Source organism: Neolamprologus multifasciatus, chromosome 12 (genome assembly GCF_963576455.1).
Source record: "Neolamprologus multifasciatus chromosome 12, fNeoMul1.2, whole genome shotgun sequence".
In the NCBI taxonomy this organism is placed as follows: Eukaryota; Metazoa; Chordata; class Actinopteri; order Cichliformes; family Cichlidae; genus Neolamprologus; species Neolamprologus multifasciatus.
The window spans coordinates 31,714,919-31,736,986 of NC_140450.1; the positions used below are offsets into that span (position 1 = coordinate 31,714,919).

Genomic DNA, 22,068 nt, shown 5'->3' on the forward strand with positions numbered 1-22,068 from the left:
CGTGTTGCTAACTGCTATTAGCTGTTCACTGTTAGCTCGTCACTTCTGCTCTCGTGCTTGCTGATGTTTTTTCCTCCTCTTTCTGTTTTGTTTTATTCAACATTTGTTGTGTTTTGTGTGCTTTTTATCTAGCATTTAGCATAGCATTTATTTTTTTTTGCTGGTGTTTTTTTTTTAAATTGGAGTACGTTTGACCTCTCACGGCCACCGTACTGTGTGCCAAAAGCTCAGAGTTCAGACAGTTTTTTCTACTCTTAAATCTTTGTGACGTTGATAAGCGTGGATGTCCTTATATGGTCACGTTCTCCGTGATCACAGAAGCCTCTACATCCTATCGCTTGTTCACAAAGAGTAGCTGAAAGCTGGAATGAGTAATTTTTTGAACTGCAGATCATGCAAAGGTACTGTGATAAAGTACGAGATAAAAATATAGAACGTAACATCTCCCATTTAATCTAGGAGCCAACAACTTACACAAATGAGCATCTGGGATTGTCTGGGACAAAATCACTGCTTCCCATCTAGAAAGGGTTTTTCACACAAGCCCCATAAAAGCAGCGTTTCAGGATCGTGGTTATCTATTCATGTATTGTGGAGTTTTATCTGGTGTTTGTGGATGCAGCAACCGTCATCTCTATAGTGGACATTTGGCACTGTGTAGCAGCTTTTGCTCCGACCAGCAAATGGATGTTGTAGTATGACACCCTTGGCTCGTTTTCCATCTTTGGTGCAGAAAAGGAGGCCAGTAATCCTTAGCTTCCTTTCATCCCCCTAATCCCTCCCTTAAAAAAAAATTCTATTCTCCGAGCATCCACCTGCTAGCGAGGCCTGAGCCCCCAGCAAGCCGAACCAGTGTCCACCTGCCCCCTGCAACCCTCCCCTTCCCTGTCCTCTCTCTCTCACACACACATACACACACAGAGAAACGTGCACATCTCCTCCACCTGATGCACAGCAGCACCTTCTGCTCTGAATGCCTGCTGTCGGGCCTGCTGGCTCTTTGCTCTGCTTCACTTCTTCCTGCCTCTGGTTTAAAAGCTGGACATTTGCCAAGCCAAATAAACCGACGGCATCCCCGCGGTTATAAAAAAAAGAAACCCGTGGTACAGCTACAGCGCTTGTTTTATTGCTGCCGCCGCTGTTTTTGTGATCAGATTTTGAACTGTCCACGCAGCCTGTCAGTATTTCTTTTCTTTATTTGAAATACTCTTTCAGTTACATGTCAGAACCATTATGGAGAAATCCAATTAAAATAGTTTCTCTGATTAAAAGCCTGTTTAGTTTGGGTAAATAAGGATGTTTACATATCGAGTCCAGCTTGAATTACATTTTTTCCAACTAATCAAGGCCTCTTGATGTGTAAGTATTAAAAAGTCATGGAAAAGTCAGGTGTGTTTAAGGCAAATGAATGAAACCAACAAACCTGGACATTATCGAACGATGGCTTGAGTTAGTTGCTCACTCTTCTCTCGTCCCTGTGCTCGTGCCTTTTACTGTATATAATAAAAATTTTGAATGTGGATTGTGGCGTTAACCAGCAGTCAGTCTGTGCCACCATCCCAGCAGGCTGCATTTATGAGTTCCTGTTTTTCGGGTGATGACTGGAGCGCTGTGCTCAGATAGCCGGCCAGTGTCCAGGACCACTTTTTTTTTTTTTGTCTGTGTGAAACTAGCAAAAGCTTCCTGCTGTGGCTGGCTGGTTGCCAAGTCCCCAGACCCCAATGCAACCATTTCACCCCCCCCACCCAAAGTCCAATTCCAAACCCCTCCCATCCTGAAAAGAAGTGAAACATACAACGGAAATTTCCAGGGCCTGTACGCCCAAGAGCGTGCCCCCACCCGTCCAACTAACCCCCACCAACATCGCCACCCAGCCCAAAACCCCTCCTCTTTCCTCCCGCCCTCCCCCCTTTCCCCTGCTTTCTCCCTTGAATCCAAAGGCTCGGAGAGCAGCTGGAAGGTGAAGTACAGCTTGTGAGCGCTGAGCTCAAAGTTAAGCCAGACACCCACCCCCCCAACTCCCCTAACTCCAACTCTTGCTGTCTGAAATCTCCCACAAACCCCATCTCCTTCACTCAAACGCAGAAGTGCCCGAGAGTGCCGAAAAGTACACTTGTATGTCAGATATAAGCAGCAGAGAGACAGGGAGGAAAATGTAGAGGACTACGCTGTTTGACAAATCAATTGTTCTGCTGTGGTTAACTGTCGTTTTAAGTGCATGTAGATGTGAGGAACGGGCTTCTGACAAGGCCATTAACATGCACAAATAGCTCTCACTTTACCACTGTTAAATAGAGCAGAGGAGGATCCAGTCACGGTAGCAGTTTCTTACTTTTAGAAGCAGGAGTCAAAAGCCAAAGTCAAAACTTTTCTTGAAGCTGTTTTTCAGACAGGGGAGACAGTGCTGACTTCATCAAGGTGTGTCATAAAGAATCTCAAGCGAGACAACTGACAAGCAAGTGACAAAATGTGATTATTAAAACCAGCACAGTCTCAAAAACAGAGACAAACTTTCAAATATCTCACACTCAGTGGAATAAAAATGTAGTCTGGGTTAGTTTGTGGTTCATCAGAAGACAAGATAAACTTTTTTTTATGTGCTAAAAATTGCTTTGCAGGATATTCCAAATGCAAAAAGGAAGTCTATTTAAATATTGTAGATAAATCTTGAGAGGCTGTCACGTGAAATTCCTTTTTCTGTCATCTAGCAAATATATCAGATAAAGTTATAACGGCAGGATTGTTTGTGTTTGGTCTTGTATGCTGGAAAGCATCTTATGCAGGCTAAAAATGTGTGTGGGTTGAAGTAGAACCAGGGTCACATAAAACTGAAACTGAAGTACTTATTAGGGGGAAAACAGAAGCATAGACTGTATATAAAAGATGAATGTATGGTTTGCTGTGACAGACACCAACACCTCTCACGCAGGAGCAACTTTTCAATCAACAAGGAGCCCGGCCACAAGAATGGCAAACCTTTAGTGTTCGTTTTATTCCAAGTTGGGATTGCAGATACCAAAATAACCACAGCTTAATAGTAAGACCTGAACCAAGCAACTGAGATCAACAGTTCAACTCAAGTGTTTATTGCATGTACAGTACATTCTGACTGCTTTTGCAACAAGAGGAGTCACCCTCCCTGCTGGCCATTAGTAGGACTGCAGGTTTAAAACACTTCGATCCCAAAGCCCTGTCCATCTTTTACATACAGCTTTTGAAAAATAAAAATAAATGGACTACGAGCAGACTTACTTATTATCGGAGATCATCTAGGCCTAAAGACTCCGGTTTGTTAATGGGCCGTTTCAACATTTCGGGAAACACACTGTTCACTTGGGAACACTGATGTGTGTGTTGTTTATACGACGCTACTATCAGCAGACTGAAAACAGAGGCAAACAGCTACCACTGCCTTAGCCAATCAAAAAACAGCTCACTATTTAAAAGACTATGTGTTGCTTTTGCAAAAAACAAAACAGAATCTAAAAGTAAAAGAAAGCTTCTGAGAATCTGGAAATCTTCAAGCATGTAACCATCTACGACATGCTGTGGCTTCATCCTGAACACATGAGATAAATGTAATGTTTTGGAAACATAATATTTCTGCAAGTGTCAAAGCTTCTCTTTTAAATGGCTTTGCTCATTTTCCATTTCAGGGTTTTCAAGCTTACTCCATTTTGTATTTTTTGACTTCTATTCAACCCCAGTGTTGTTGTTTTTTAAAATTCTGATTACATCTCTGGTAACATGAGCCATTGTGTTGCTTTATTATACTCTAATGCTCTGGATGGCAGTACGGCAGCCTAATTCTCAGACTCTGGCAAACAGAAAAACCCCAACACGGCACACAGGTCTCGACAGCAAAGCAAATAGAAATCTGTGTAAATGCAATCAAAAGGCAATAAAAGTGGAAACGGTGAAGATGGGAACAAAGATAATTAAAAGACGGGTGATAGCGCCGGTCCAGCCTTTTAGTGTCTGTTTGTTCGAGAGGTTTTTATGACAGCATCAAAGCCATTTCTTCCTAGGAGAGAAGTTCATTTGTAACTAAATAACTGCACCACAGAGGGTTTCTCCGCTTGCACACAACAAAAAGAAATGATATCACATGATGCCATGTTTGGCTGTTTGGTATCCAGACCTCCCACATTATAGGCTCCTTCCCAAGTCGGAGCCACAGTGTTTGCAGAGCAAGATGCACCACAGACAACAATACAGCCTCCAGGACTCTCACACGCACATGCATTCCTGTGGGCCTGGTGGTGGTGGTGGTGGTGGTGGTGGGGGGGGTCTAACCTCAGGAGCTCAGCAGGCTTTGTCTACTTCTCCCCCACCTCCACGCCGCCCCCACTTTTTCCTTCTTTTTTGATCGTTTACTTGCACAACAAGCTTTTTCTCACACCGGAACATGAAGAGCCTTTTCAATCAATTTCATTAAGAGCCAGGGCTGAGATTTATGTCAAAAGGCATACGTTGGTTAATGGGCGAGTGAACGCTAACGATGTGTGATTTCTTGATTTAATCAATGCAGTATATATTGCCACTCTCAGATTACTGCACGGTAATGGAAGCAAGAAAAAAAGAAGACTACATTCCCATGAATGATGAGCCCTCCACAGTAGTACTAAATTGCATTACAGAGGCAGTAGTGATCTGTGTTGTCATTATGTAAACTGCAGTGAATCAGTTAGTCATTCAATACAGTCCCTAATTGAATAATTAGATTCCTCTCTGTGTAAAGCTATGCATGTTTGTCTCCCCCCTGTGCTAGCAACAAGCAACAGATGGAGCGTGTTATGTAATCATATCGATGTAAATGAAAGTCACAGATTATCCTGAGAGACGTATAATAACGTGGCGTGCTTATACTCATCGTGCTGGAGCTGATAAATACTCCGAGTCCTTCTGGATGGCGGTATCTAACGCAGGTGACAGTGACAGAGGGCTTGCTGTGTTTTTCATATGGAGAGAGACAGCAGTGGAGAGTGATGATAATATCGTGTCTCATCCATCCAGGTTTTTCCACATACACGTTTCCTGCCCGCAGTATCTGCAGCGTGCAAACTCGTGTTGAACAGGTTTTCGGGATACTTAATGTGGGATGCGTTTCAAGTGGCTTTTCGGAGTTCGGAGGTTCTTGGCTTCGTTATAGATTGTTGCACGCAGACTGCAAAACTGGACTCTTCCAGTGTATATTCTTATTGATGGCCAGCAGGGGGCGACTCCATCCATCCATTCGCTTCCGCTTATCCTTTTCAGGGTTGCGGGGGGCGCTGGAGCCTATCCCAGCTGTCATAGGGCGAGAGGCGGGGTACATCCTGGACAGGTCGCCAGTCTGTCGCAGGGCCAACACACAGGGACAGACAACCATTCGCACTCACATTCACACCTAGTGGCAATTTGGATTATCCAATTAACCTTTCCCCACAAGCTGCATGTCTTTGGACGGTGGGAGGAAGCCGGAGTACCCGGAGGGAACCCACGCAAACACGGGGAGAACATGCAAACTCCACACAGAAAGACCCCGGCCTGATGGTGGAATTGAACTCAGGACCTTCTTGCTGTGCGGCAACAGTGCTAACCACCGTGCCGCCTTACTAAATATATATATACATTAAGATACTTAATGTGGGATGCGTTTCAAGTGGCTTTTCGGAGTTCGGAGGTTCTTGGCTTCATTATAGATTGTTGCACGCAGACTGCAAAACTGGACTCTTCCAGTGTATATTCTTATAGATGGCCAACAGGGGGCGACTCGTCTGATTTAAAAAAAAGAAGTCAGATTGCATAGAAGCGTATTGGTGTGAATGGTAAGTAGCTAGACCCAACATTTAGTCCATGATTGCATCGGCAAATACTGAAACATCACAATGGGACTTTTCATAGCAGTGGCTTATGTCATGATGGCTACATGGAGTCTATGATACTGTTATGCTAGCATCAAGGCCTAGTCGATGACAAGGAGCATAACGACTGAATGACAACGATTAAACTTTATTAGTCTGGACCTGTCAATCCACTGTCACATTTCTTTTAATTTAGTTTTATTACAATTTATTGCAAATTAGATAGACTGCCTTCGATCCTCTCATGTTTCAACTTGTGCTGACAGTGAAATATTTCAATAACTTGAGGATAGATGGCCATGAAATTTGGGTTGGACAGCTTAGAATTAATCAAACATTTTTTTAATGTCACTACTTTTTCATCATGTGGCATCACTAAATGAAGGTGTCCGTGCTAATTAGTGGATAGGTACTTCTGAAGTTCTTGTAACTTTTGAAGGAAAACACTGTATTTCTGTGTGTCTTCACTGCAGGAACTAGGGACCAAACCTCCTACAACGTCATTTTGTGCATCTTTTTTTAAGCTTCTACTAGAGCAGGGCGATATGACCAAAAATATTTATCACGATATACATTTGAAAATTTGCGATAACAATATAACTGACAATATAATTGACACTAGACAAAATACTTTACAACTCCACAACTTTATTAGTGCAAAAAAACCCCATCAATGTATTTTCACTTAAACAAGCAGCTGTTTTTTTATGTGCATTAAAGTTATATAAAAATGTAACAGTGCAAATTCCTTGCTGACAGTTTAACCAAAAGGCATTTTCAGTGGAAACTGTTCGACATATCCTCAGCATAACCATGCATAATATCCACAAAACTTAAAAAGAGGTTATATACACACACAATACGGTAACATTATGTTGAAGCACAGTACGTATCACTCCGCGAGGCTCCTGACTACGATAGCCGTAATGCTCCGACAATCCATCAAGCGGTGCGGCTTCGTAGCTTAGCAAAGTCGTACTAAAACATTTGACAGATTTTCGAGTGCCGTGTACGATATAAAATCGTTTCGAGGTCAGTAAACACAACCAGAATTCATACATATGGCACACGGGATTATAAGGGGCACTGTCGATTTTCAGAAAAATCAAAGGATTGATTTTAAGTGTGTCGTATTTTCCAAACAACACGGTAATAACGACAGCCCGCTAGCATGCTCTACCAAAAATAGTGCTTTGTTGTGTATCTGACGGACGAAAGCTAAACCAGTTCCACACCACTGAAGTTGCAGCATTTTTACAAACCAATTCTGGTTCATATGTTTCATTCAACTATCCGCTTTCGCTCTTCTCATTCTGCGTCGCCACCATGTGCGTATGTAAACATAGGCACTGCGCATGCGCATTTTACCCATATTCTATCGCGATATTTCATTTTCCTATCGTTGCCCAAAATTGGGCAACGATAGGAAAATGAAATATCGCGGCAATATCATCACCAGTATTACCGTGAACGGTATGATATAGCCCAGCCCTAGCTTCTACTTCAGTGTAGATATGTGCGGTTATTGGTCAAGATGGAAGTGAATGTGAATTGCTGCAGCACCAGCAACCCACTAAAAATAATCCATGAAAACATGAAAAAGCCTTTATCACGACTCAAAAAAGGACGGTTATGGTTGTTGCTATTTGGCAGCATAGAAGGTGCTGATATACAGTTGTGGTCAAAATTGTCCATCCGCTCATCATGGGCTTAAGTTTCATGGTCAACTTTTAAAATGATTTCTCTTTACTTTTCTTTTTCCAGGGTGGAATGATTGTACATTATACATATTTACTGACTTAAAAAAAAGAACTGGGTTCATGAGTTTGAATTTAGTTTGAATGTTCTCTAATCCAGTCAGGGTCAAAAGTGTGCACAAAGGCTTAGATACAAAAACATTTAAATACACCTCCACTAATATTTGGTTAAACGTCCCTCAGCAAGTTGCACAACACCACACGCTTGTGGTAGCCACCAACAAGCTTCTGGCATAATTCTGCCTGGATATTTGACCACTCTTCATTTAGATCTGTTGGTTTCCTGCACAGACCTGGATTTTAACCATAGTTAATAGATTTTTAATGGGTTTGAAGTTGAGTAAGGTGATGAAAATTGGGTTTTATTGACATACAGTCATCTCCAGATTGTCTCTTTGAGGGCAGCTGCCTGCTGATAATACCATGTAAGTGTTTAATGCATGTCTAAATAAGCCTTCATGCACTTCATGTAACACTATGACAGATCAGTGACTTGTGGCACTGGAGCTCCACTGAGTGGTGACACAAACCCGGTTGCCCGCTCCCACAGGACAACAGAAGAAGAAAGTAAGTTTTGACACAACAATCGCAGGTTCAAGTCACAAACAGTCTGCACAGAGGCCGCCCGAGTGCTCCAGTTCTGGTGAGCTTCCTTGAGGTCATCGGTCCAGGCTACTGTGGTAGACAGTGCAGTGTGTTCCCCGAGGCAGCGAGTCCTCACCTGACCCCCAGAATCACAACACAGTGTCCCCTTGTACTGCAGCGTGGCGCCTGGAAGTCATCACTGATACTGGCAACACACAGGGGGGCTCTGAGGTCATCAATAATGACTCCATTTACTTAACACTGACCTAAACACCTGCTCATTTATCACAGCTGACATGTGTCAGCCATGCCCATTTCTCACAGAGGAGCCAGCCACAGCAGATCTTGATCTGGGTCACCTCCTGAACTGAGAAGGGCTTTAGTGAGTAGATTAGTACACAGAGGGGGCTAAGTGCAAATAGCTATACACACCTATCCTTGTACTATGACTTACATTTTGTTGTAAAATGCTGGACACTGCCAAAGTGTGAGCGTGGATGTTAGAAAGCCAAAAAACAAACAAACAAAAGAAGAAATGGTCTTGAATGTGCTCTGTTAAGGAGTAACACACCTGAGCAGGCAATTTGTACACTAGTTATTTTAAGGTTTCCAAGCGTCTGCCACTGTGTGTTACAGCATGTGTAAAATTCTCTCTGGAAAACTGTTTTCCTGTTTTTTTTAAATGATTATATTTCAAAACACCTGTTGAAAAATACAGTCTGCTAAACACATCATGTCTTTGGATAGTGCTTTATAACATTTTATAATTTAAGGTATAATTTAAGGCACGGTGGTTAGCACTGTTGCCGCACAGCAAGAAGGTCCTGAGTTCAATTCCACCATCAGGCCGGGGTCTTTCTGTGTGGAGTTTGCATGTTCTCCCCGTGTTTGCGTGGGTTCTCTCCGGGTACTCCGGCTTCCTCCCACCGTCCAAAGACATGCAGCTTGTGGGGAAAGGTTAATTGGATAATCCAAATTGCCACTAGGTGTGAATGTGCGAGTGAATGTGAGTGCGAATGGTTGTCTGTCCTTGTGTGTTGGCCCTGCGACAGACTGGCGACCTGTCCAGGGTATACCCCGCCTCTCGCCCTATGACAGCTGGGATAGGCTCCAGCGCCCCCCGCGACCCTGAAAAGGATAAGCGGAAGCGAATGGATGGATGGATGGAGGTATAATTTAATTTATTAGGTATAATTTTCCATACCTAATAACACTTCAAACATAACTACAGTATAAAAAAAGAAAGAAAGAAAGAACTAATGATGTAAGTGTTGTCGTGAGTTGTGGAACCCATGGAACTTTCCAGAGATGTTCAGGTTCAAGTCAGGGGTCCATAGTGCTCTAGGGCAGGTTATCATTAAGGATGTCTCTGCTGCATTCATCTTTCCCTTGACCCTGACTAGTCTCTCAGTCCCTGCATCCCACAGCATGATGCTGCCACCACCATGCTTCATTGTAGCAGGCCAGGAGATGAGCGATGCCTCGTTTCCCGCAGATCCGATGCTTGGCATTCAGGCCAAGCATCTCGACTAAGCCCACTCTACTCCATTAGCTCAGAAGAGTCTAGAGACTCTAGGAGGAGTCCTGGTGGCTTCAAACCTCTTCTATTTGCAGATGATGGAGACCACTGTGCTCACTGGGACCCTCAATTATGCAGAAACTTTTCCCGTACCAATCCTCAAATCCGTGCCTTGATACAATCCTGTCTCATAGGTCTACAGACAGTTCCTTGGCATTCCTTAGCATTCAAATATCTCAATGAATACAGAACAAAGATCTACCACAAAGCAAGAAAGCATGAGACAAGGCTAATCAAAAGGTATTGGCTGAAGCATTTGCACCAGGTGACCCTGAATCCTCCCTTAGTTATGCTGCAATAGATGTAGGCTGCCGGGGGATTCCCATGATGCATTGTGTTTTTCCTTTCCAGTCACCTTTCTCGCTCACTATGTATTAACAGACCTCTCTGTATTGAATCATATCTGTTATTAATCTCTGTCTCTCTTCCACAGCATGTCTTTATCCTGTCTTCCTTCTCTCACCCTCAACCAATCACAGCAGATGGCCCCGCCCCTCCCTGAGCCTGGTTCTGCCGGAGGTTTCTTCCTGTTAAAAGGGAGTTTTTCCTTCCCACTGTCGCCAAAGTGCTTGCTCATAGGGGGTCATATGATTGTTGGGTTTTTCTCTGTATCTATGAAGCGCCTTGAGGTGACTTTTGTTGTGATTTGGCGCTATATAAATAAAATTGAATTGAATTGAATTTGAGATTGCTCTCAATGAGAAGCTGGTGCTGCTCTGAGAGGGTTTCTTTGAAGTCATTCATATTTAATTTTTGTACCTTTGAGGTCAAAAGGGCACAAACCAAGTTGTCACAAATGGTGACAGCTTGGTTTGTGCTCTGACATGCACCGTTAACGATGGGCCCTTATGTAGACAGTTTTGTGCTCATTGGGCTCACATCCAGGTGGACTTCACTTAAGTAGCAGAAACATCTGATAGATAATCAATGGAAATATTGTAGTTTTTGTTTAATAAACTTACAAGAACTTTTCACCTTGTCATCATGAGGTAGTGTGTGTAGAATTTTGAAGTGAAAAATGAATTTAATCATCTTCCCTACAAGATGATGAAATCTCTCTGATTACAACACAAAGATCATCAAACATCAATCAAATGGAGCCTGTTAGAATTTTTTAAAGCGCGTTTGAAGAATTAACATTCGAGTGAGCGCCTCGGTTCTTCATCTGAACACCCGGGGTTTTTCTCGTTTGTATCACTCGAGAATAAATCGAGTCCAGACACAGTGAGGATTTGCGCAGGTATGCGACTGCAGAGCTCTGTTTCGTCAACACACATAATGCTGGAAGCATCGTTTACTTCCTCTCCTTTAATTTCTCCTGGCACAACGGCAACCTCTCTAATGCCGCTTTGGTACTCTTCCCTTGCTCGCCGTTTCATTGCGTGTAGTTTTGAATCTTTAACTAGTTACACAGCTTTGTTTACACGTGCATTACCACTCACATCTGTTCCAATAGAGCTTTCTCATGGTCCGAGTTGTTCAGGTGCCTGTAGACAATCTTAGTGGGCGGTCATGCACGTGAGTGACCTGACTGCTGGGGTGCTCTCCCCGTCTCTCATCTATGTGAAAGACCTCCACAGGGCCGTGCATATTTCTTTTAGAACTCAGATCTTTCCTACATTCATGCCTAACATCCAGACGACTCCAGTGTGTGAGAAGCACTACAGGAGAATTTACTGCATTTTAGTGTGAATGAATAGAAACACATCATGTTTGGAAACGATGACACCCACGTTTGCTGTCTAATTGGGTATTCCCCATCACACCCCTAACACACAGGAGGCTTCTGGAAGAAAATAAAGACATCAGACTCGACTACAAACAGTTAGAACGACACAGATAACATTGCTGATGTTGTCTGTAGATTTGAGCGTTTTTTTTTCAAGCATTCACATGTGCAAAGATTCTTTTTAACTAACTTAACCGGTACTAAAATGCACACCTGCACCCCATTTATATTGGCTATTGCGCTTTGGTTACCTCTCTGACTGCAGGAAGTTGCGAGCTTCTCCAATTTGAGAAAGATTAAGGATTAGCAACTCCTGCAGCTTAGCTGTGTTTCTGACCAGATTCGAGTAGAAAAGCACTATATGCATGTGTATATATGTGCTTAACTGATTTATTAGACCACGTGTCATAAAAACAAGAAAACAAAACTATTTTAGAAATCTGTCAAAAACATATTAAAACTAAAAATGACTTAAATCACATTTTTTTTATACCAGAAAAAACACTATGGACTTCTCTTAGAAGTCAGAAATGAATCAAGCATAACATTCAACAACTAATATTTCTGTTCAGGAATGAAATTAAAGAAATGCAATTTGGCATCTTAATGGAAAATTTTTTTTAATATTTCTTTTCCTGCTTTTCTGTAAATATGAAGAACACTACGAATATATATTTGCATTAAAAATAGCTGTCCATAACGTTGGATCAACCATTATGAAACAGGAATTATGGAAAAAGTAAACACTCTCTTTATGATTATGGACACTTTTGGGGGGGATGAGACAGATTACCCAATTGTTAGTCACAGCTGTAATTGTGCAGACACTTTCCCACACATGGATTAACCCTAGTCTTAGACTAAAAAGGGAAATTAAATTTAAAGCTCCACTGTTAAAATTTCTGAGCCCAACTTTAATCCAAGGTTGCTTTAAAGTAGCAGCACTAAATGCTCCCAGTATTGGATTCCTAGATTAGGCATGAAGAATCGATACTACGCCCTCTCGTCTGTGTGTAGAGGCAGCTTTCTTAAACAGGTTTGAGCCAGTCGCAGCATGCAGACACACTGGGACAGCAAACCAAACAGAGTAGCTCGAGGGTCTCTTGCTGTTGTCCTGCCTTTTGTTTTGTCGCCCTCCTCCTGCTGTCTTCAGCTCCATAGGAGAGCTGTGTATGGCTTAGAGATCGTGCCTCTGAACATCAATAATAGAAGGCTCGCAGCACAGAGCGCAGAAAGGCCAGAGGCAGCGGGACAACTTAATACCATTCAGTTACTAATTAACTAATTGAAAGACCAAGGTCTCTAAATCTGGAAGTACAAATAACTGATTATGTCTCTTTGTGCTCGTACAGAAAGTGATCATCCGTTTTAAAATGAGGCGTAAAATCAAGAGCAGAGCGAGTGTGAAATCTTGTGGCTCAGCCACATATTTGTCTGCGACGCTCGATGCGCTCTTATTACGGACAGTAACGAGCCAATAAAGAGCTGATTTATTGTTGGCTCTGATTCTTAATTTATTTATTTTTCCCTCTGGAGGATTTGTAGGTGGCAAGTGAAGCCTGTAAGGTCAATCACACGGAGCTGTAAAATGAGATGTATCCTGCATTCACCAGGGCCAAAGTGTAGAGGAGGCCCGGGGGAAGAGGGGAAAGATATAGAGCCGGGAGAGCTTCAGTGGAAAGAAATGGACTCCATTTTCGTAAGTCCTCCTCTCCAGCTGTCATCCCGCTCTCTGTCCCATGGGGGGTTGCCACGGTGACAGGAGGCCACATGTCTTGGGGGTGTCGTTTGGTCAAAGGACCCCATTGTTCTTGTGTTAAGCCGCCTTCAGTATGCCCGTCTGCCAGGGACAGGGGCTTCACACCCCTCACGTACACACATACGCACACTCCCGCGCTCTCTCTCACAGACAACACACCCAACACCCACTCATATTATAGAGGTGCAGCAGTTTGGCTTCAACTCTATAAACTGCACATTTACAAAGATGATACAAGTTTTAAAAGAGACAAGAGCAGACAAACACAGTGTCACAGTCGAGCAGAAAAAACGCACACACACGAGCCTAGTCTGTGTGTTTTTTCTCTCTCCAAGCAGTAGCAGCCATCCATAAAGCTGAACTTCCACACATTTATATTATTCCCACTCTTGACAGTAGCATCATTTCCTGACGCACCCTCCCAGGAGCGGCACATCAATAAGCAGCAATTCTGCAAGAGTGCCACCAGATGGCAGTGTGGCCCCGCTGCAGCCACACGACATTACATTAGTGGGTTTATGATTTTGTCCATCTGTCTTCCGGTGGGAATAGAGAGCAGAAAAAGGCCTTGGCAGATCACTAGGGGGGCCAAAAACCTCTGTCGTCCTTCAGCCAAGTGACTGACTTGATGTAAAAGGAGGCAGTCAATTACTCAGTGATGGATAGATTACAGTCATGCATCATTCTGCGAGCCAATTTTCCTATGTGAACTGAATCTGAAACTCAATTTGTTACTGCCCTCTGTGACAGATGGATGGAGCCGGTACCGAGCAACAGATTTTAAAAATCAATAACCGCTGGAACTTGGGTGGAGGTTAGAGGTCAATTTACTTTCAGGCATTTGGCCATGTTTAAAATACAGAACAGGACGGTTTATGCTAAAGGGAAAGCTGCTGCACTTGAACTTGAGTGACCACACACAGCTGGAACGTCATGTTTGCGGAGACAAGCGGCTGCTTTATTATCTGGATTAATTTGCTCTAAATGAATCTAAAGCATCCTTTTAAATGAACAGTTTGTTCTAATGTGCCATCTTTACATGGAGGCAATATATTTAGTTAGAAGCAGATGCTTGTAAGGTACAGTTTGACATTTCACCATCCACAACTGTTTAGATCATTAAAAAAACAACAACCACCAATCACAATTAAGCAGAATTACTTGAGCACATTCATTTAAGTTCTCTGTGTGAAGCCCGCCTGCCTTTGGCTGACACATTTGGTGAATGCGACACAGCCATCGTCATCCAGCCTCAGGAGCAGATATTGACTTCATTGCCTGATCCAGTGACTTTGTAGAGGCAGACTGAAGATGCACTGATTACCAGCTGAGTGCCACGATATTGATTAGGTGGTCAGCAGAGATGATTGAGCTCTCAGCATATTGACTAGCTTAGTTACTGGAGGGAAACCACTCACAAATTGCTGGTCATCTCTAATAATTCACAGAGAAAGAAACAAAAGAAGAAAAAAAATCAATGTTTTAGCTAAGTGTGAAACAATCAGTCTCCTCTTTTGGGGAATCAGTGGTGTGTGGAGGTGTAATCAATGTATTTTTTATTCCCTCTTAATCTCAGTTCATTAAGTTAGGTAAATGGTCTCAGGAGGCATCTCCTGCCTCCTCAGTGAGTGAAGGCTGGCTGGGCAGAGCAGCACTCAGCCGACGGCCCCGGGTCCTCCTGCGGGTCTCTTTGCTGGACTCGGGAGAGGTACGAGGCAGCCAGGTGAGCCCTGCACTGCTGCTGTTCTCAGCTTTGCTCTGGTTTCTCAGGCTGCGGCGCACTGAGCGCTGCCCTCTAGTGCAAACTGGTTTAAACACATCCTCAAAATTAAAGTCAGCTTGCCAGGGAGCAAGGTCCACATGAGCTGTTTCCCCCTCTTCCTGGCTATCAGAGCTTGACTGGATGTTTTCCTGTGAGCTTGCTGCTCGGTCTCCCTGTCTTTCCTCCTCCTCTTCACAGCTGGTTTGGTGCTTCTTTACACAGTTCTCCTGCTCCGCTGTCACTGAGCTGCTTGCAGAGCTCCTCCTGCCGCGCTTGGCTTTCCCTTGTGCTGGCTCGGTGTTGTTCGGGCAGTCTGAAGTAGGTACATGTGCACTCACGTGACATTCTGACTCTGAGGTCTGGGCACAAAGTTCTACAGTGTCTTCTTGTCTCTCTTCATGTACAGAAGGGGTTCTCGTTGATAGCTCAAGGCTTGTAGTGGTTTGCTCTTCATAGAGCTGCTGCTCTGTCTCTCCTCTGGTCAGGTCACTGTCAGGGATACTGACCTTCCTTTTCTTCAGGCGTCTTCCTCTGACCCTCACCCCCAACAGCCTGCTGTCCTGCCCGGCGGCACTTTTTTCACTCAAGCTGGGCGATGTGACAGAATCTTCTGCAGTGGTTTCTGAGGCATTTGTCACAGCGAGGTCGTGTATCACTTGAGTTTCATTAGTTACCTCAGGATTCAGCTGGGTTTCCTGATCTGGAGCTGTGAAGAAAAATGAGGACAAAAGAAAAATCTCAAGAAAAATCTCTGCTGGTTTCCCCTGAATCCAAAGGTTCTCATTTTTTAGGGACTAAAATAAAGTTTGCCATCCAGACATTGATACCGTCTCCAACCACAGGCTAAATCACACACTGGAAACTTTTTTTTACCCTTACAGCTTATTGAAGGAGTCTCCTGTGCTGTTGGAGACTGAGTGATGAAGGACAGCCTCTCGGTGATGGGACTCAGGGCGGGGTTCTTGGAGGCATATTCACGCGAGCCGTACAGCGAGCGGTCTACGTCCTTGTTCCATCGACGCGTCGTGCTGGAGGTCGTCTGGGGACCAACAAACTGCAGTGTTAGAAAATTCTGCACTGACGTCTGCAGAAGCGTTAAAGCTGGCAAGTATCCACCTCTGATATGGTATGCAGAGTGTTTCGATATTGCACATTTCATTATTAATACAATGATTATCTAATGCACAAACATATTTTATAAACAAACATAAAATTGAAAAAAGCTGAAAATAGTTTATCATTTAGCTCAAAGTTAAAGAAACTGCTGGAGAATGTTCACTCATGCTCTTGGGCAAATGTGTGTTATGGATATAAAACCTCTAAGATGGAAAACTGAATCCCTGCAGGAGTAATAATCTGCTTCATCCTCTGATTCTTACGATTCTGCTTCGGTGACACTTTGTGCTCATCAGTGTGTCTTGTAGTCAGACAGCACTTTCATTTTCATCAGCTCTGTCTGCATTTCATGGAGTGTAAAAGGGCTGCACGATATGACCAAAATCTCACATCCCGATAACGATATATATCACAAAATAGTGCATTGTGTGTAAATTCTGTGAATCTCAGGCAACTAAACTTGTGTTTTCAGCTCCAATGCATGAAGCTATATATTTTTAGATACAAGTTATAACAGCTGCCCTTTTCTTTGTATTCATTACACGGCGTGCTGCGGAGAAAAGCCTGTTCTAACATTTGAGTCTCAGGTTTATTTTGAGCACCTGACGGCTCTTTTTTGCTTCTCACTCTCTCCATACTCTTTCACGTGATTCTTGTGTAGGTGGTAGACGAGGTTTGCGTGTGTTTGCGTCTGTGGTGGGGTCCGGTTTGAGCATAATTTGCATGATACATTTTTCTGGTCCTTGTCAGACCTTTCATAACCAACCAGGTCCCTCTGTTTGGTGCTAACTGGTTCTGTATCATCTTCACTGGCCATGCTGGTATTCTCCGTGGCTGCATCCACATGGTGACCATCCAAACAATGAAAAAAATAAACGTTGAATGCGACACCACGAAACAAATTATAGCGTATAATATGAAACGAGAGATGGTCTAATTCTGTCATCCGATATATTTCATCATATTGCACAGCCTGAGAGTGTAACTGAAGAAGTTGTTTGACAGATCTGAACACAGAGCTTTAAATACAGTCCTGACTGGGAGCATTAATCTATGAAGAAAAAACAAACCTACAGTACGGATACAGTTTGTGTCTAAGGGGGAAAATTTTTATTTTGCCTGTGAGGGTTCTCCCTGCTTCCCAGGACTGGACACTTTGCAGCCATTCAGTGTTCGACAGCAGCTCTCTCTCTCTCTCTCCTGCATCCTCCTACAACCGTGTAAACACTGGGCTGCATCTGACTGGGCGAACGCCTCACGTGGGCTTTCAAACTGAAAACAACATGACGGCTTGTTTGCCAACTCTCTTTGGGATATGTTTGTGAAAACATGCGAGGTGAGAAAGAAGACATTGAGTTGCTTAATCTGTCCTCATTTTAGTTCCACCGGCTGGTTTAAAGGGTTTTTCAGAGTTTCCAAAGGATTTGTACCAAACACAGATATTTTACTTCAAGCATCCGATCTGACACGATGCTGCCAGAATACTAGACCCGTTACACAGACGATGAACAGGAAGTGTGGAAATGATGGATCCCGTGGACATGAGCTGGGCACTGCACACTCAGTAAGTGGACTGCAGTAATGTGAGCTTCAGTCTAGACAGCTATCAGGACCCTGTGGTCTTGACCTGCCCTGGGCTAAACCCATTTCACTTATTCTACCATTTTTATGCTTTGCACTAGTCAAGTGTTGGCACATGAAAATGTAATGCACATTCAACTACAGGACTGAAAATGGGAAGAATAGGGAAAAGAAAATAGAAAAGTGACATGTGGATGTCAGGTTATCATAGTGCAGACGTTCCCAAAGTGTGGGGCCCGCCCCCTAGGGGGGGCGCAGAGCCATTGCAGGGGGGGCGCGGCATGAAAAGGGAAAAAAAAAAATTAAAACAAAACAACGCTTGGACACTGCTAGCACGGGCGCCCACACAAACGCAAAGCAGGAGATGAAGCATCGCTGAATATGTTTCCAAACCAACTTCTAAGCCAAAGACTAGAAAATATGGTGAAGCAAATCTTCCCTTTGGCTTCACCTGCACAAGTGCCGAGGTAGGTCTCCCTGCAGGATTGGTTTTCCCTTCGTTGGGAGCAGCGCTGGGCTGTTTAAATCACGGACAAAGAGTATCCCACATTCATGATTTTTAGTTCACAAACACTTGTTGTAATGACTAACTACTCCTGACATTTTGGAGATGTTAGCTCTTTATACAGTAAAGTTACAGTGGGATACAAATAACATCAGGCTCATCCTGCCACAATTTGTTCCCCGGTTCAAATCACGGACAAACAGCATCCAACAGTTGTTTATGTTTTTGAAACCATTTTGCAGAGGGATTTTTTTGAAAAATATATTGATAGCAATGTTGAATATTATTACACAGGAAAAAACAACAACAACTACATGTAAAATAATTACACCGTGACGCCTCTGCCTTTCTAAATGGAGGGACAGTAACTGCGTGTTTATATGTAAGCCTGTAAAACCTGCAGATAGTCAGATTAACAGTATTTCGTATCTATCTGCCATTCTGCAATTCATCTCATGTAAACAATAACGTGGCGCGCAGCGTGACGTGAAAAAAGGCACACACCTTTGACATTGAGTGAGGAACTCTGTATTCCTCGTCCACACTAAACGCAAAAAAGGAGTTTTAAAAAATCTCCGTTTTCTGTGATTCGAAACAGCGTTTACGTGGATGAAACAGCTGCGTTTTCAAAAATACCCGTGTAGGTGTGGACGTAGCGTAAAATACTTAGTAGTTTATTTTCTTACTACCAGTCATTTATTGCAGATTACTTGTATTTGCTTAATTGTTTACTAAATGTTTGAGGTGTGAAATAAACTGCAATGGAGCAAAATATGGGTGTGTGTGGTTGGAGGATGTGTTCGTGCGCGCGCGCGAGGGGGGGCGCGAACATTTTTCTTGTAAAACAAGGGGGGGGGGGGCAGCAAAAAAAGTTTGGGAACCACTGTCATAGTGTGTTGGGGAAAAAGTCTAGTAAGAGCATGTATGTTTAAAAATAAATAACTGTCACACAAATTCTTCCATAGAGTCAACTGCAGTACGTGCCCAGTCGGCAAACACATGATTACAGTGGTTTTGTCGATGTTTTATCTTATTCTGTGCTTTGTTTCCTTTTCCTTCTGCCCTATTGTGACTTCCTACCCTACTCACTGTGAATACATGGATGATGTAAATACCATCACATTTCCTTGAATTAAAAAAAAAAGAAAAAGGTAGTGATGTATATATTTGTGAGCCGTTTAATGAGGTAGGTATTTAATAATCGTGGAAATTAGTTTGGGTCTGCTGTGTACAGACATGCCAGAAATTACTGGTGGCTGGCAGTGTTACCCCTCAGCCTCCTAGTAGATGAGCTAAGTGTGAAACTAGTCAATAGTACCAATTTCAAAATTGTATGTTGCCTCATTTCAGTTATCGCATACACACGATTTTCAGAAAGCTCTAACCTTGAGGTTACCAGGAATCAAACCTGTCAAATGTGAAACTTCTATATTGCCTCATTCTTAAGTTATCGCATTAACAAATTTGCGTGTCTATGCTGCCTGCTGTGACGACAGTACACTCACCATCGTTTTACAGTTGAGTGGATAAAAAACTGGATGGATCAACTATTGTGTTGTTTTTTTGTTTGTTTTAAAAACAGGATCTCTTGACAACAAAAACACAGATCATCTCCAAATTTTTCTATCATTGAAAGACTAAAAAGGTTGTGATCTGTCTATTCATCTGGTCTATCCCCAACAGTACACAAAAATCACGCTTGATACATATCTCAGAGTTCCTAGTTAAAGTTGTTTCCCAAATGTCACACAGGCACTTTTATTAACATACAGCACAGATGTACATGAAAAAAATTACTCAAAAATAAATTATGAGCATTTATTAATTAATAATGCTCCATAAATAAACTAAAACAATGTTGTTTTTGTGCATAACAAAAAGCTGACAATTGTGCAGTCAAAATGTAAACAAAGACGCTGAGCATAATAACAAAGAGACAGATTTCACAGCTGCTCTGTTCCCAACTTCTACTGCGTGACTGACAGCCTGGAGTTTGAAATCCGATTCGTAACCATGACTCTGAACAGGTGCCATTTATGGTCCTTATACACACAATACGGTAATATTATGTTGAAGCACAGTACGTATCACTCCGCGAGGCTCCTCGGTAGCCGTATTGCTCCGACAATCCATCAAGCGGTGCAGCTCTGTAGCTTACCAAAGTCGTACTCAAACATTTGACAGATTGCTGAGCGCTGTGTTCCACATAAAATCAGTTCACGGTCATCAAGCACAACCAGAATTCATACATAAGGCGCGCTGTTGACTTTTGAGAAAATGAAAGAATTTTAAGGGGCTGCACGGCGTTAGCGTGGTTAGGCCGTTAGCTTGGTTAGCTCGTTAACATGTTGACGGCGTCCAGCCCCACACACGGGGCGATGCGCAGTAACTCGTTAACGGAGATTTGCCGTGTCCATCTTGTCGCTGGCTGCAGGTGAAGCGATGGGGGAGGAGGAGTTGTGTTCAGTGAAGGAGAGGCGAGGCAGAGTAAAAATTTTGGAAAAATTTTGCGAGCCCTAATATGGTTTCATGGTATTCCACTTCTATTAATCAGCAGAAACATTTCACCCCGTGTAAGTTGCTTTGCTGCCAGCTTTAAAATCCAAACCTAACAATATGCTATAACAGGGCCTTGTAGAACCCATTATTAAAGTACCTTCATGGTGTGGAAATTGCATAGTCAGATCAAACCATAACATAGTCTCCTCTGGTTCTGCGCCACAATATACACCTCACCACTACGATGTAAAGCACAAACAATCTCACTTTGTCTCATCAAACTTCTTTGTGTAATTATCTGTGACAGCAGTGTTGGCTCTCCACTCATGCACAACTTGATGATTGAGGATCAGCATTACCACTATACATGATATCACAGCTGCTATTTGCAGCTCTATATGGGCCATATTAACATAAATACATACTCACTATGACCTTAAGTCATAGTCAGATTGTGTAGCCATCATCTACATGACAGCCTGTAAAAAGACAATTCTGCAAAGCCCTCAGTGAAGTGATGGAAGGAGAAATCAAACAAGCACACTCATCCAACTCACCTTCATCTTCCCAGAGGCCAACTTGGCAGCAGACCGTGCCGACCTCTTCACAGGTTCACTCTCTTCTGGCAGCTGGGGGAACAGAAAGCTTTACCCCAGGATATATTATATAGACTCTCACACTCACACACACACACACACACACACACACACATAGTACAAGTCCTTAAATGTGATTAAGCTCACATCCAGCAGAATTAAACAGTAGATTAGATTGGAACATGTTATGACCTCCAAATGATTAAGAAAAAAAAGGCCATCTTTGCTTCTAAATGGACATTTGTACAAGTGAATCATGCAGTTTATGGGAACAGCATACCTTCCTCTTTCGGCTGCTGGAGCAAGCTTGAGGTTCGCTTCCAAGTTCTTGTTTTGGTGCTGGCTGCAAGAGAAAATTGCACAGAATAAAAGTCTCTAGAGGATGGTAATAAATTATTTTGGTAGAGTATTTTTTTAACATTCCCATGAGCTCACGGAGAAGCATCCTAGAATTTGAAGAAGAAAAAAAATCTTAAATGTGGCAGACCTTTCTCCTTCTGTTGCTGGATCGGGCTGCAGTTGGACCTCCAACTCCAGCGTCTGGTTGCTTCTTCTCTGGCAGGGAGTCAGGCTCAGACTGGTCATCCATCTGGGAGGTTGTGCTGGGGTTGGTGTCAGACTCTGGGGGAAAACCTACAGTATTACAGCTGAAAAGACTTCTGTTTGAGATTTTAGCAATAACTGATAATAACAACTCCGCTGATTAGTGTGGAAAAATGATTCACACAAATTAATACAGTCCAACTGACAAAAG

The 22,068-nt window shown here is 43.0% G+C and overlaps 1 protein-coding gene and 1 long non-coding RNA gene across 5 annotated transcripts in view; one reads left to right on the forward strand and one right to left on the reverse strand.

Annotated features, from left to right (window-relative positions):
- Window positions 1–22,068, forward strand: part of LOC146507314 (uncharacterized) — a 192,811-nt gene that overhangs the window by 113,440 nt on the left and 57,303 nt on the right. The window lies entirely within an intron of this gene.
- Window positions 9,131–22,068, reverse strand: part of cdca2 (cell division cycle associated 2) — a 35,335-nt gene continuing 22,397 nt past the window's right edge. For 2 of the 4 annotated variants that reach the window (XM_085180671.1, XM_085180669.1), the window contains exons 10-14: window positions 21,802–21,935; window positions 21,595–21,657; window positions 21,276–21,347; window positions 15,891–16,056; window positions 9,131–15,723 (exon numbers count right to left, since the gene is read on the reverse strand). In XM_085180671.1, coding sequence (XP_085036797.1) covers window positions 14,855–15,723; window positions 15,891–16,056; window positions 21,276–21,347; window positions 21,595–21,657; window positions 21,802–21,935 — 1,304 coding nt within the window. In that variant the 3' untranslated portion in view covers window positions 9,131–14,854. The remainder of the gene's footprint in view (window positions 15,724–15,890; window positions 16,057–21,275; window positions 21,348–21,594; window positions 21,658–21,801; window positions 21,936–22,068) is intronic. The other 2 variants (XM_085180672.1, XM_085180670.1) reach the window with 1 other exon arrangement.